This window comes from Sphaerodactylus townsendi, linkage group LG10 (genome assembly GCF_021028975.2).
Source record: "Sphaerodactylus townsendi isolate TG3544 linkage group LG10, MPM_Stown_v2.3, whole genome shotgun sequence".
Lineage (NCBI taxonomy): Eukaryota > Metazoa > Chordata > Lepidosauria > Squamata > Sphaerodactylidae > Sphaerodactylus > Sphaerodactylus townsendi.
In genome coordinates this window covers 45317417-45333804 of record NC_059434.1, presented here as the reverse complement: position 1 = coordinate 45333804, position 16388 = coordinate 45317417, and the positions used below count along the sequence as shown (strand labels likewise).

At 42.6% G+C, this 16388-nt stretch overlaps 1 protein-coding gene across 1 annotated transcript; it reads left to right on the top strand.

Moving 5' to 3' along the window:
- Positions 1-5533: 5533 nt before the first annotated feature.
- Positions 5534-14608, top strand: TLR2 (toll like receptor 2). The gene is made up of 2 exons (XM_048508669.1): positions 5534-5748; positions 12107-14608. The coding sequence occupies exon 2, from the start codon at positions 12113-12115 to the stop codon at positions 14471-14473; it is 2361 nt and encodes a 786-aa protein (XP_048364626.1). The 5' UTR covers positions 5534-5748; positions 12107-12112; the 3' UTR covers positions 14474-14608.
- Positions 14609-16388: the final 1780 nt, after the last annotated feature.

The window sequence follows — 16388 nt, the reverse complement described above, 5'->3', positions numbered from 1 at the left end:
AGCTCTATGAGAGTAACATGGGAAATACTTTATTCAGTAAAAAAGTAATGAATAATTCTGGTAAATATGCTATACTTTTGTCTTCTTCCCACAAGGTTTCATCTTGTCTAGCCTGAATCAAGGAAAACTGGAGATTTGGGCAGGCTGCGGTCACCCATAAGCATATGATACTCCATTCTATGTTGTGCTTCTATCTGATCCCAGGGAGGCCGCAATTCTGGTGCCTCTTGAGTTTACTGACAGCTCTGAATGGATTTTTTCTTTTCCCTCCAAAACTGACTCTTGAGGCTTATTGACAAGCAAACAAAGATGAAACATTTATTGATAGAATTACAAAAAAATAAGTTACAGAAATAGTTAAAACTTTTCTTTTTCTCTGGCAGGGATATTTTACTAAACACTTCCGTTGCTTCAGATGTTCTATTATAGTTTCCAGACAGTTATCTGACTCAGTTTTAACAAAACTTCCTTCTACTAAACTTCCTTCCCAGGGAAAATTTTACCTTCACAAAGCTTGACAAACACTTAAATATCCAACTCCTTTCTCTAAAAGAGAGGCACACTACCAGAGCAGGCTGGAAACCATTCCTGAATCTGTTAATTGAATAATACACACCCTCATAGACTTCACTGTCCCATATCTAGGTGCTTTCTCTGCAGAGACCTACAAGCAAGTAGGTAATTTAAGTATTGCCCTTGTGTAGTGTAGTTTAAGTATTGTAATTTAAGTATCGCCCTTGTGTTGACGTTTCCCTAGTACCTTGGCACAGGTTACACATTCAGCCTGGCCTTTCCTGGTCCTTCACAAAAAACTGGTTGTCCAGCCTCTTGAGAAACAAAGCTCTCTTTCTCGCCTTGCCTCCTTTCTCACTCTCCTCTCACGAACACCCAACCTCTGGCTTTTTAAACAGCTGCAGTACCAGCCAGCCAATCAGGTGGAGCTCCAGGTTAACTCTAAATTTATTTTTGTTCTGTCAGAACTGAACTTTTAAGTTAACCTTTAATCAGCAGTCGCTCACATCTACCTTATGACTCAGCAAGAAAGTAGGCCTATAAATGAAGTCAATAACATCATTCGTGGGAATATTAGGAATAGCTATTCAGCATCAAGGGCTTTCTTTGGAACTTTATTTTCCAGGTGGCCTCTTTTGCAGCTTATCCATGCATATCTGAAAACATTTTCCTAGGAGTAAGATTTTGAGAAGACTTGCTTTGGGTTGCATTGTAGTTTTGATATTCTATTCATAGTTTCCCGTATCCAGAATTTACGGAAGAGTTTACTTCTCTTTGCTCCTTTTTTAATTTTGACGATTCTCATTTTCTGTAACAGTGGAAACTTTTAGCCATTTGAGACCACAAGTAAAGATTGGTTAAAGTATCAGTTCTGCTTTTTCTATTTTATTGACATTTACAGTTGAACACAAGTGTGTATATTTCACTTCACAATACTGAGCAAGTGCTTACCAGCAAGAAGTCCTCTTTCAGGAACCACAGTTTGTTTAAAGCCCCTTCCCCTGAACTCTTCCATTATAGTTTCCATAATCTATTATTTTAACTGGAGTTGTCTGGAGGAAGTGGATACAATGAACAGCACATCAGTATAGATCAGGGGTAGGGAACCTGCGGCTCTCCAGATGTTCAGGAAATACAATTCCCATCAGCCCCTGTCAGCATGGCCAATTGGCCATTCTGGCAGGGGCTGATGGGAATTGTAGTTCCTGAACATCTGGAGAGCCGCAGGTTCCCTACCCCTGGTATAGATGCTGTGCCTAGAACCAGTGATCCTGGTATAGGAGAGGCTTTCTGGATAGTCTTCAGAAGAAGCTATTGAGGGGATCTAAATGGCAAACCACTGATTTGTGCCAGTGAAAGAACCAATGCTAGAACATGCAACCTCACAGACAAAACTGGACAGCTGCAGAAAGGAAACCATGTCAACTTGGGATCTGTTTGGCGAGTGCTTGATTTTTTCTTTCTTCTTGACTTTAATAAATGTGGTAGCACATTTCAGTAGTTGGAATTCCTGATGTGGCGGGTCAGGTGTTGAATTCACAAAGCCTGGGAGGCAGGGTATAAGCAGTGGTGGTGCTGAAACTGAGCGGACAGATATATTTAGTACTGAGGAAGTCTGTACCCAGCCACTGAGGCGGAAGCTGAAGGCTCCCACAAAGTAACCTGAAGACAGCTGAATGGTTTTGACAAGTGAAATACTAGCTTTGTGAGCAGGACTGTTTTTGGCTGTTGTCTAGGTACAGAAAACAGAGATCATGGCCATCCAAACTGGACAGTTTGCCACCATAGAGCCCCATAAAATGTGCCAGAGATACAGTGGTAGGATTCAAATAATTTAACAACTGGTTATTTACAAGCGCCATTTTAACAACTGGTTCTGCCGAAGTAGTGCAAACCTGCTGAATTCCACCACTGCAGAGATACATGATCCACTGCAAGAGCTGGTGACCTCCTTCCACGCCAAGGGGATAAGAGTCTTTCTAGTCTTTAGAACTCTTTGTGAATTTCAGCAAAAGATGATGTGACCCAACAGATTCTATAAATTTGGATTTCAAAAAAAGCTTTTGACAAAGTTCCTCAGCAAAGGTTCATAAGTCAACTTAGATCGGTTAAAAAGTCTGCTTCTTTCCACAGGAAACAAAGGGTAGAACAGTTAGTTCTTTCAACACAAGTGAACAAATAGCAAGTCCCTGAAGAATCTGTACTGGAACCAATAATATTCATAAACTGTCTCAAATCAGGAATCAGAAGTGAAATGATCGCGTTTGCAGATGACATACACTTTACCCAATGGTGAAAACAGAAAGGAGCTTTGAAGGGCTCTTTCCAAGTGGGCAACAAAAATAACAAGAGGTTCAATGTAAGTAAACTATAATGTCAGACACACTGGGACAAAAATCCCAGGTTCACAGAATAACTGATGAAGTCACTAACTGGCAAAGAGATCTTGGAGCCATGGGGGACAGTTCAGTGAAAATGTTGACTGAGCGTGCAGCAATGGTGGATTTTTTTTAAAAAAAAAATCCATGCTAGTGAAATGTATGCTACAACCCCATATGGAATATTGTACCAAAGCAAAAATATCTTAATTCTAATAGCATCATGTAATGGTTAAATACCCTATAACCAGTATAGGTGCTTCAAAACTAGAGTAGTATCTGTAATATCTGTGAGAACTCTTGGGAAAGGATATCCTTCCTACATAATTCTTCCCTGTGTGGTCTCCACATCTCTGTTTGCCTCCCTGCACAATCTGACTTTGCTTCCTTCTTTTCCTCTCAATTCATGTAAATTGCTTTACTATTATGCTTTACTTCCTGTCCCTTTTTGCCGCAGCTCCCCTTTACCTCACTTACCACCCGCAGGGAGTCTCTTTTCTCTCCCACTCCATTCCCTTCCCCATCTTTGCTGGCTGCCACATGATATCAGGTGCCATTTCAGGTTCCTATAGCCTCTCAAAATGCTGCCTGAACTTCAGAGTTTTCTTTTTTTTAAATACTGGTACATACACAGACATCTATCACTTGCTTTGGGGGGATTTCACCCCCCCCCCCATATATAAAGATAGATAGATATACATATACATACAAATTAAACTCCATCCCCCCTCCCACCAATTTATAGAAACCTATATCCTAGCTGTGGACGATTCAGCCCTGTTTCTGTGCATTTTTCTCCACATGGTTGTCATACTTGGCCATGGGTAAAAGAAGTGGTTAACTCATGCTTCTAGCTTCAGCTTACATGCTGAGGAACCTACACAGGCAGGGTCCTTGGGTCTCCAGAGGAGACTATAGTTTTTCTTATATCCAAGAAAACTCTTCTTCCCATTCTAAACATTTAGGATATGATTATTGTGGTGACTACTACTAATTTTGACACCAAAGCCCACTCCAACACTCTTCTCCAGAGAAACAGACAGCTGACAGCCAAAGAATGTTAAACTTTTGATCGTTTTAACTGTGGTATAATACAGATACAGTCTATGGGTTTATGCCATTGAACTGCAGCTTGAGAATATTAAAGTTTTAAGAGAAGTGTATATTGAAATGCATACTTTCAAAATTTCTCTACCTCCACATTTCATGGAAGGAGCTAACTTTGGATGGTTTGCAGTCAGACCCACAAAATGAATCCCATGTTCACATGGGACCAGTGTGCCTGTTCAACCTCACATATGTAAACAAGAGGGGGGGGGGGGAGGTACTTTTAAATGGCAGTGGGAAAATCCTGGGATTTTCCATGTATGGACTTTTTCCAGGGTTGTGGAGAATACAATCCTTTTGTTGCTGCTGCTGTTTCCTTTTTAAAAAATCTGTAAGAAGAAGCCTCTTTGAAAGTCCTGTGACTGTGCTGCAACGGTCGCAATCAGAAGTTATTTGGCAGGCAAAAGCATAAACGTTTCTGAAGCCAAGCAGCTGCTGAGAGCCAGTTTTCTCCAAATGAATAACTCTGTGCTAGCTAGAAGGGGAAAACCCAATTCATATCCTGGAGCGGAGAGCTGAAAGAAGGGACAATTGGCATAGTGTTGCCACGGAGCTGTTGGACAGTGTTTGAGGTCAAAATCTCAGATCTGCTCCTGTTAAAATTAATGGCTGTCTAAACTTTCTCTCCCCCTCCCCTAAACTTTGAATGTTATTTTTTTTAAAAAAATTCCTGTTGGCTTGCCAGGCTGCTTCCTCCGCTGCAGGGGAAAAGCTGGGGAAGTACCCTTTGCTGGCCGACCATTTGCCATCACCAGATTTGTTGTTATTCATAATTATCTACCTTGCAAATTGGAATTTTGTTCTCAGTTCTGTTTGTGAGTTCCAGGGATGGCCCTTTCTGACAACATCGAGAGATCAATGTTTTATCACCCATGGACGGAAATATTTGATGAAGTCATGGGTGCCTCATTTTCAGTTTACAACACAAACACTGACAGTGAAATGGTGTGTGTGTTAGAACTGGGACTTAATGGAGTCTGCAACTTTCTGTACACCCCCCCTGCCCCCCAGGTGAGGTGAACATCCAGTAAGCAGCAAGAGAAAATACTCTCTCTGGACGGTTCCAGAGACATTATGATTGGTTCTAGAAACCTGCTGGTCCTAGGATCCGAGAAGAGATTCAGCTAACTATTAGGAGAGTTGTTGTGTGGACGATCTATTCCTTGTCCAGTCGGCCTCTTTTTACTTGTCCCTGCCTTGCTTATCCTTGACAACAGCCAGCTGACAGTTAATACTGCAAATCCCAAGGAATATGCAGACACATAAAACGAAAACGGGATGGTTAGTAAATGGAACACACCAAAACAGCACTGACGGTTCAGCGGGGCTGCTGCACTCAGGGTTGTGGCCAGGCACATCAGAGAAGGGCGGATTTGGCGGCTCAGGATTACAGGCTCAGAGACTCACACAAACATTTAGGCACCATTCTTTTGGAGTTGGTATTCTTTTTCCACCCCGCCCAACTGCTAATCCGATCGGCCACATTTCAGCCCTGGTTCCAATCTGAAACCGAATCGCTTCCGGGCGCTAGACCGCCCGCTTTGGCCGGGAAGGGCGGGGGGTGTTGCGGTCTTTCTTCGGGGTTTTCCAGGCTGCTTTTACATAAGGCGAAAGGAGCGGCGCGCCGACCGAGCAGAGCAGCTGGAGGAGCGCGGAGGAAGCGGCGCGCAGACCCCGCATCTCTCCTAAGCAGGCGGAGTTTCGGCGGGAAGTGTGCACTGCGGGGAGAGAAGCCGGCATTTCACCGACGGTGGGTCTTGCCTCTCCCAACTTTTTACAGTGTGGCTTGTTTGCTTATAGTTTTGAACCGGTTTCGCCTCCGTGACTTAACTTTTTTATTTCCCACTTGCAATGCATGCAGGCGCCTCCTTTCATCCAGTGAGTTGTCTTGTAAACGCCCGGATTCTTGTTGCTCCGTTTTTAATTCGTGGGTGTATTGACTGCACGCGAGCTATTTTTCACTCACACGCAGAAGGAGCGACAGAAACGCAACGGAGCTTTCACGTCCCGAGCAGGAAGCTGTGCCCAAACTGTGAAAGATACAACCTCAAAATTCGGGAAAGTATTCACTGGCAGTATAGTTTCCCTGGTGAAAAAGTGGGTGCGATTCGCCATATCTGGCATGCACCAGGTTTCTGCAGGTGCTGCTTCCTACCTTGGAAGGATGCACCTGTTGTGTTCTCTTTAGCAATAGCCTTTGCAGGAGCATGGTTGGGGCTGTACTGATGCCAGCTTCCCTTTACTACACGACTGAATTGAAAGGTATCAGAGCAGTGTGGAAACCCCTTCCTTCATGGATGCAACCTTAAAAAAACCAAGTATATTACACAAAATCCTCTTCTTGTAGGCCACCCAGCATGGTGTAGTGGTTAACAGTGATCGACTCTTATCTGGGGAACTGGATTTGATTCCCCACTCCTCCACAAGAGTGGTGGACTCTAATCTGGTGATTTGATTCCCTGCTCCTCCCCATGAAGCCTGCTGGGTAACCTTGGGCTAGTCACAGTTCTCTCTCAGTGGCTGTTGTGCGGAGGGGAAAGGGAGGAGTTTGTAAGCAGCTTTGAGACTCCTTAAAGATACAGAAAAGCAGGGTATAAATCCAAACTCCTCTTCTTCTTCTGTTTCTTGCAAAGTGTGAAAGATGCTGTGATTTTTTTTACACTGCCCAGTTCTCCCAAAGTGTTAGTATATATTTCTTGGTTGTTTTTATTTTTAGGAGAATTTATATGCTGTCCTGCCCCTGAAAGAAAAATCAGTCACTCAGATGATCCTATAGGAGTGCTGCTCCAGCATCACCTTCAGAAAGGGAAATGAGGTGTTTCAGGGAACACAGGAAAAGGGAGAGTTCAGTTCTGCCTCAGAGAGAACGCAAAGGCAGTGATGCGTCTAGGGATTTACACCAGTTATGTTCTCCAGTGTCCTGATCCAATGAAGGACTTAAGAGGCAAGAGGTAGGATGACATAAAATAACTATTTATTGTGGCTGCAGCATCAATTTTCATTGAGGCAGAAGCAAAGAATATAAAAGGTTTCCAGGTTTTATACTGTCTGCAGAGTCATAAAGTCAGCATCAGTGTGGTCAGAGAAAGACCCTCCTTGCACATATCATATGCCCAGTGGTGGGATGCAAAAATTTTAGTAACAGGTTCCCATGGTGGTGGGATTCAAACAGTGGCGTAGTGCCAATGGAGCTGGGCGGGGCATGATGGGGCGTGGCCGGGCATTCTGGGGGTGGGGCATTGCTGGGCGGGGCTGTGGCAAGGACGCAGCCACTGCGCTGGTCCTTGGGCGGGAAACGAATGCACGCAGGCACAGGCTGTCATGCATGCCGGTGCACCTCCTGCTAGACTGCTTCAAGTTCTGCGTGCTATTGCTGAGGAGTGGAGGAGGGGCGTAACTAAGGCAAAATCATCAATTAGTAACCCCCTCTCAGCACACACAAATAATTAGTAACCTACTCTCGGGAACCTGTGAAAACCTGCTGGATCCCACCTCTGCATATGCCCCCCTTCATATGATCCATGATCCAAAAGATGCACCCAGGTGCTTCCCCAGGAGGAGATTTTACGTTAAAATGAGGGCCAGGTCAGGCCAAATAACACTACAACCCAAAATGCCAGCCTGTTTATTCTGGAGTCTGGGGAATGTTTTGGCATAACAATATATGGTTCTCATCCTTCAATTGCTGATCAAAGCACATTGGCATTATTATAACTTTGCAGGAATGCAGTTGGTGACAGGATGTCTATGTAAGTTATCCAAGGAGTCTTTGAATGTGAATTCTAGCACCCACTTTCCTGATATCTCTAACAACAGCTTTGTTATGTTAACAGGGCTTTTCTTTGAACTTCTTTGTAGCATGGGCCTAATGTACAGCTAGTTGGATGAAAAACAGTGCACCTGTTTTACAAGGGAGAAACTTTAAAACTAAGCATTATTCTTTAAGACTTCATCCCATCCAAAGTCTATTATATTTATTTCCTGACATCTGTTGAAATAAGAACACAGATTTTTTTTAAAAAGTCCTCATGTTATGCCAGGGGCGTACTGTCCATGGGAACATATGGGGTAAAATGTCCTGGGCTGTGGCCAATTAATCACGTGGGGGGCAGAAAATTGTCCCCACCCCTCCTCCTTCCCCCTGGCTCCATACGCTCGACTTCAAGACCTAATGTTAAAAATGTTGTTTGGTTGTGGTGGGGGATGGTGGACACCCATACGGGGGTGGAGGGGGGAGGGGATGCAGGGCGGAAAACTCAGATTTTGCACTGGGCTACACTTTCCTTAGATATGCCTCTGTGTGGTACCTACTATTTGTCGAAGGGCACAGTTTCTGGGAACCATTCCAAGCTACCAAGCAAACTATAGTTTGCATTCTTTCAAGCTACAGTTTATGAATGCCTGCCATATTTAACTGTAGCTATTACTTTTACCCATAAGCATTTCAGCAAACAGGAAAAAAATCTTAAATTTATATTCATAGTAGAACACTGTTTACAGGAGAAGGACTATTGTTTATTCCAAGAAAAGCTGAGATTCACATTCATAAAAGAATAAAGCAGTGCATTAACAGTTGGCATTTTCTCCTCAAAAGATGACATCACAACAGCTCAGGTGTTGGCCAGGACAAAGAGCAGACAGAATAGATGGGAGCTCTGCCTGGTAGTGTGGCAAAGCCGTTTAGCTCTATCTCTGGGAAAGAAGAGAGTGCTTGATTGTTAGGCCTGTCTGTGGTGTTGAGCAGACCTTGTATGATTTTAGTCTGATTCTGGGGAAAGGGCAGGCTGGTGTGGATGGAATCCTGTATGTGAGAGAGGATCCAATCTAGTGACTAGTCAATAAAAGTCTGTTTGTACCTGAAAGCATTATAGAAAAGTCTTACTTCTCTCTGTAGTCATAACCAGAGTTTGGCCAGGTTTCTACTTTGTCTACCAGGAAACCTGTCCTGCTGGCTTGTTCCTTTAAAGCCAACTTGTAAATAAATAAACCTTCTTAGTTGTTTATGTATTAATCCAGCCTCAGTGATCTCAATAATCTTCTTATGGACCACAAAACTTAACTTACATAATTGAACTCAAAGCCTATAGACTCACTATCTGTAGAACACCTGGAACTGAGAGGAAGGTTTATGGTCAAAACAAACTAAGATCCCAAAAATCTTAGTAGTGGATCCCTTCTGTAGGAAACAAAGGCTTATCACAGCTACTTTCCTACTAAATGTTTGCAGAGTGGTGTATAATAAAAATAATGATTAAAAACAGTACAACAAAGAGAATGAAGCTAAATAAGCAAAATCAGTCATAAACGAGATGTTAGAGAAGCTGATAAAATGTCAGTAAAACTTCAACAGATGCCAAAAGCAGAAATGAGAGCTGGAACTTGGCACCAAAAATCAACAAACATAGATGTATCAAAATCTGTATGGGGAGGGCTGTCTGGGGACATGAACACACTTATGTTCTGCCTCGCAGCCCACTTACCTTTCCTTTTCCATAGACTTTCCTTTATGCATTGTTTTTTGCCCTTACCGAAGCTACCACAGGGCAGAGCAGAGAAGCTGCATGGTTTCCAAATGCTGGCAAAATGCAACATTTCCTGTTACTTTGCTTTTCCCTGGGCAGCAAAATAGCTAAACAGGAAGTGTCATCTGGCTTTTGTTTCTCCTTCCTGCCTTCCCCAGCTCACCCAACAGCACATTTCTTGCTCTTCTGGCCACCATTTCCAAAGGATCAGAAGGACTTACTTCATGTGTGCGTTTGAATGCTGAAGGACTAAGATTGGAGCAAAGAACTGATCTATTAAACTATCAGATTCCAGGGGGAAAAGAATGGGTGGGGCAGCTTCCACAAATGGGCTGTTCTTCTGGCCACCATTTCTGAAGGACCTTTGTAAGTGTGTTCATGTGTGTTTTAAAATGCTGCAGTTCTAATGTTGGCACTATGGACTGGTCTATTGAGTTATCAGAGGCCAGGGAAAGAAAAGGAGGGGGGGGGGTAGTTTCCATGAAAACAGCAAGGCATGCAGGATTTAAACATTTGCCCCTGTTGAACTTGCAGGAGTACTTTAGATAAGAAGAAAATGACTCTTTACAAATGCAACAGTGTAGGCAAAAGGACTCTCCTCCTCTCCTATTATCTGTATGATTTCGTTAGGAGCTATTTGGTGAAGCTCTTCGTTTCAGTTTCTAGTTCTCTGTTACCTAATTCAGATGGTCGTAAGATGTGTCTTCCTTGCAAATAAAAGCTGTTGTTGTGATCCAGCTTGTTTTTGCTGAATGGGACCTAAGGACTGAGTGAGTACTCTGAGCCAATCTCTTGTTTAAGCAGAAAACCACAGGAAAGTCCCGTGACAAAGCAAACAGCTTGGAGGCAAGCAGTAAGTGCACAAAAGACCAAGGCGTCACCTATGAAAAAGCCCTCTTCCGGGTTACCAAATGCGTGGACTTAGATAGTGACCTCAGATTCTGCTCTCAGGTAGCATAACTGTACCTTTCTGTGCCCTATGCATGTTGCTGCCATTTCAACTTTGCTGTTTTCCTTATTTTCATGACTCATGTATTTTGTGCTGCCTCGTGTATTCACTTCCTGCCAAAAATGTGTTTTATAGCTTCCAGTAGTGTAACGGTGTCCATGATTTACTGTCTTGTCCTCACCAGCTAGCCACAGAAACACTAGGAAATTGAAAAACAAAAGAACTAGCAGTTGGGAAACAACAGTAGTAATTCATTATTATCAAATTACTTGAAGTATGTAGAAACTTTTGCATCTAGAAACATCCTTTTATGTGGCGCATTAGTTATAACTGCTGTGAGAACCAACCCCTTGTGTGGTGGCAGACCCCAGTTTTAATACTAGTTTATTGTTTTGTTTTAATTGTTATAGTTTATTTATGAGAGTTTTATTCTGATGTTTTATTGTTTTTAACCTTGTGTGAGCCACCTAGAGACTTTGGTATGAGACTGAGTATAAGTATTTATAAATATTTGGAGGATTAATAGGCAAATAAAATAAATAGTAATAAATAATAAATTAATGAAACAAAACAATAAACCAGTATTAAAATTAACTACATCCCCTCACCCAACCCCACTCCTCAGACCAACAGCAGTAGACGGGCTTCTAGGAAGACCAGCCAAATGCCTGGGTGAAGGGGAAGGTCTTCACCATGCACTTTAACCCAAAAAGGATAGACGCCTGGCAAATCTCCAAGAAGAGACTATTTCAGAGCCTGGGGGCAATTACATAGAAAGTCCTCATGTGTGCCTCCACCCCCTGCACCTTGGTGTGTGGAGGTACCACCAGTAGTGCCTCTCCCTGTGACCTCAGTGCCTTGGAAGTATATATAGGCTCAGGTGGTCCTTCAGGTAGCGAGGGCCCAAACCGTCTAGGGCTTTATGTCAGCATCAACACCTTAAATTGGACCCAGGAACAAATTGGGAGCCAGTTCAGTTCCTTAAGGACCAGTGTGATTTGCATCTGGCCAGATGTACCAGCTAATAGCCTAGCTCCGTGGTGGCGAACCTTTGGCACTCCAGATGTTATGGACTACAATTCCCATCAGCCCCTGCCAGCATGGCCAATTGGCCATGCTGGCAGGGGCTGATGGGAATTGTAGTCCATAACATCTGGAGTGCCAAAGGTTCGCCACCACTGGCCTAGCTGCTACATGCTGCACCTGCTCCAGCTTCCAGACCATCTTCAAGGGCAGCCTCATGTAGAGTGTATTACAGTAGTCCAATTTACAGGTTACCAGACTAGATTTTACTGTACTTTTTGGTACATGAGCCAATGCAGAGAATGGGCTCCCCACTTTGGCACGGCACTTTTAGGCATTCCAAGGGTTGGCACAATGGGTAGAGACATTGTTATGAAGACAGATTTATTCTGGACTGGCATTCACAAGCAGCAGCACTAGGCCAGAGGACTGGATGACACCCCCCTGCTCTGGCAATGTTGGAGGGCAGTAGAAGCGGTTATAGAATAACTTCTGTCACTTTGTACAAAGGGTATTAAGTTGTTAGCTATGCAACAAATAGTTTAAATAGTGAAACTTGTCAATTTAAAAGAAACAGTTTCAATTAGTAACTGTTATATTTTTGGTTCTTTCAGATAATCATGACTGAGTCAGTCTGGAGCTTTTGGATCCTCTCTTTCATTGGAGCTGCAAGTTTTTCTGCACAACAGCTTGGTCCATATTGTGATGTCTCCCATTTCTGTGACTATTCTTCAAAGGATTTAGATGCAATTCCTTCTGGTTTAACAGATGATGTCACAGGACTGAACCTGGCCTCCAACTCCATAAAACAAGTTAGTAAGATGGACCTGAAGTTTGTGGTCAATCTCCGAACCCTTTTGCTCCATTCTAATCGAATTCAGACAATTGATGAGGATGCCTTTCGCGTCCTTGTAAAGCTGGAGCACTTGGATTTATCAAAGAACAATCTGACTCACTTGTCACCCTCTTGGTTCAGACACCTTCTTTCCTTACAGCGGTTAAACATAAAAGGGAATAAGTACCTTGATCTAGGAGAAACTCCTCTCTTTTCTGATTTGCAAAATCTCAGGTTTCTGTACTTGGGAAATGATGGCTACTTCTCTACCCTGCAAAAACAAGACTTTGAAGGAATTTCCATTCTTGAAGAACTGGAAATTGAAGCACAGAACCTTGGACATTATGAGCAAGGAAGTCTAAAATCTATCAAGCGCATAGATCACATTATTTTAAATGCCCACTCTCCTATCTCTTTAATTTCAATTACGAATGATACTACAGATTCTGTGGTGTGCTTTGAACTGAGAAACATTCAATTTCTTGACAATTCATACCTGTACCAGTTTCACCCACTGGGTTCTGCGTCTGTTCAAAAAGTTATCCTTAGAAATGTTGTACTCTCGGATTTCTCTGTTGGTGGGATTGCTCCCATCTTTGCAGGTCTGAACCAACTTCATGAACTTGAGGTAGTGGATAGCAAATTTAGTGGTGTGGGGAATATGTATAACCTGCAGACATTGCACTCTACAGGAGCCCTGGAAGTGATAACAATCCGAAATTTAACAATTGATTTATTTTATTCATTTACAGATCTTTCTAGTGTAATACATCTTGTAGATAAAATAGTCAGGCTTACAATTGAAAATGCAAATGTTTATCTGGTGCCTTGCAAACTTGCACAATCATTTCATTCTCTGGAGTATCTTGATTTAAGTGTGAATCTACTACAAGACTTAACTCTGCGCTACTCCTTTTGTGAGAATGACGTCTCTAAATTGGCCTTCCCTAAATTACAAACTTTAAATATTAGTAGGAATGCTTTGTCTGATTTAGGTGCTGTAGCAACTAGTGTAGCTCATCTAGTAAATTTCACAACCTTGGATGTGAGCCGAAACAACTTTGGTCGAATGCCGGAATTATGTACGTGGCCCCAAAGTCTGAAGTTTTTTAATATCTCTGGCTGTAAAATAAGCAGGCTTACTGCATGCATCCCTCAGAGCCTGGAAGTGCTGGATGTTAGCAATAATAACCTCAATGACTTTAGATTGAGCTTGCCACAGCTACAAGTGCTTTACATCACAAACAACAAATTAACAACGCTGCCAGATGCTGCGTTCATCCCTAGTGTTCGATTCATGGAGGTTGGAGGAAACAAACTGATGGATTTTTCTAAAGAGCAACTTGGAAAATTTGCAGAATTGGAGATGCTGGATGCACGCAACAACAGCTTCAGCTGTTCATGTCAATTTATCTCCTTTGTTCGCTCTCAGGAAGAACTATCCAAGGTCTTGGTTGGTTGGCCTGAAAACTACATCTGTGACTCGCCATCCACTGCAAAAGGGAAGCAGGTACAAGTTGCCCAGTTATCCCTAACTGAGTGTCACAGAACATTGGTGGTGTCCCTGATATGCATTTTGATGTTGGTGATGCTCATGGTGGTGGCAGTTCTTTGCTACAAGCTTCATGCCATCTGGTACATGAAAATGACCTGGGCCTGGCTTCAAGCAAAACGCAAGCCTTGTCGGGACCACAATAAAGAAATCTGCTATGATGCGTTTGTTTCCTACAGTGAACATGACTCTGAATGGGTGGAGAATGTGATGGTCCAAGAGCTAGAACAAGCTAATCCCCCATTTAAACTCTGCCTTCATAAAAGGGATTTTATAGCTGGCAAATGGATTGTGGACAACATCATTGACTCCATTGAGAAGAGCTATAAAACTTTGTTTGTGCTGTCTAAACACTTTGTACAGAGTGAATGGTGCAAGTATGAACTGGATTTCTCCCATTTTCGGCTTTTTGATGAGAATAACGATGCTGCTATTTTGATCCTTCTGGAGCCCATTCCAGAGCAAACCATTCCCAAAAGATTTTGCAAGCTCAGAAAACTAATGAACACCAAAACCTACCTTGAATGGCCAAGAGATGACAAGCAAGAACAAATATTTTGGTTTAATTTGAAAGTAGCACTAAAGTCAGAGTAGGGATGAGTATATGTTCAGTTTCACTAGCCAAATTCTGTTTTCATTTTCTGGTATATTAAATGTATTGTGTCTACATGGCTATGCATCAGTTAACATCATTGGCATCAACCACCCACCCTGATTCAAGGGAGGCGGAGGGGGTAGGCAGGGGGAAGGGGCCTATCATCTGGCCAAGGCCCACCCACCCTGGGGGAAGGGAGGAAGTGGAGGGGACCCATCATCTGGTCATGATCCACCCACCCTGGGGGGAGAGAGAGGGAGGGGAGTGGGGAGACTAATAGCGTCAGTGTTGAGGTGTACTCATGATATGTCTGTTTTTGTATGACAGTACAGCACTCAAAGCATTATGCATTTTGAGTACTTTATGAGCTAAAGAAATGGCATTGCTAGCTTCCCCCACCACCTAAAATAGAGCTGTGTTACTTCGTGGCCAAAAAATGGTGCTGGGTTTTTTATCATTGCTTTGCAACAGCAAGATGCATATAAAAGATGATTTTAACCAAGTTGATATATTCCATATTATGCAGTGTATTAACTATATAAACTTTCAGAGAAATGTTGAGGCAGTGTTAATATTCTGAATGTATTTGGGTTTACTTTAAGTCTCATTGAGTGTGGTGGAAATTATTCACAAGTAAATGTGGAAATAATATATAAGAGTGCAACTATACTGTCCCTTCTGGTAGAAGCACCAGTGTTATATTCATATGTCTTATTGTTGTGCTTACGAATTTATTTCAATGGGAAGATGTATTTTTTTAAAAAGGAATACCCATGTATTTATAATAAAATATTGTTGCAATAAAATGTATAGCAAAAACCATAACCCATATTTGATTTTTCAGTTTCATTGTAATACTTGGAGGATATTTGATCTCACTGAACATAATCAGTGAGCAACCACTGGTCTATAACTATTAGTTGGTCTATAACTGAGCATTGGGGAAGATCAAAACAGAGAAGCCATGTGATGGGAAGTTCAGATCTTATCAGCCCTGCCCCAGTCCTCCACGGAGGCTATTTCCCCCATCATCTATTGAATATTGAATATTGTTATAGCATCATGTTATAGCAACCTGTTTGGGGGGTTTGCTGAATTCTCAGGTTTTGTAATTTAAAATAAGTCATAGCAGAGGTATGTCTTTGCCCTTATATCTCCACCACAGTAGGGGGGAGATCAGAGGTGGGATCTAACCAGTTCTCACCACTTCTCTAGAAGTAGTTACTGATTTTTTCTGAGTGCCGAGAAGGGGTTACTAAAGCAACCTCCCTGCCCAATAGGGACTGGAGGTGTGTGTGCGGGCAGCCGCCACTGTTTGAATCCTACCACCACCGGAACCTGTTATTAAAATTTTTGGATCCACCACTGGGGAGATACTTATTTTGTAAGTGGAAGAGAGAAAACTGGTAGTTCAGAGAACCAGATAGATTGCTATAATATTATAGTGTTATGGCAATATTCAGTTACCAGTTTAAAACAATGGAAAAACTTCCTGGTGTGTATGGGGTGGCCATTGGCCATGGTGTATATAGTGATGGCCATTGTTAGAAACCTGCCATGTAGATGTGGCTGCACGTTGATGAGCGACTGCAACAGCAGCAGGGAAATCAATCCTCATGTGAAAAATGCCAGGAGTTCACCAGAGTCTCCTTTTCCCCTTCTCTTCATTCCTTCTCAATCCAATTCCTCCATTCAGAAGTATCACATGAAATAATTTTGCTGGGACTCTATAGCTTTTAGTTAGCTTTATACATGTTTATCTTACATGTTTATCTTGCTCTTCCTCCCAGGATCACAGGGTGGAACACATGGATCACCTCATCAAGTCCAACCCCCTGCAGTGTGGAAACACATAATCAAAGCACTCTTGACAGATGGCCATCCAGCCTCTGTTTAAAAACCTCCACTCCACCA

Coding starts and splice junctions, on each gene's coding strand:
- TLR2 (XM_048508669.1), top strand. CDS start 12,113: ATGACTGAGTCAGTCTGGAGCTTTTGGATCCTCTCTTTCATTGGAGCT.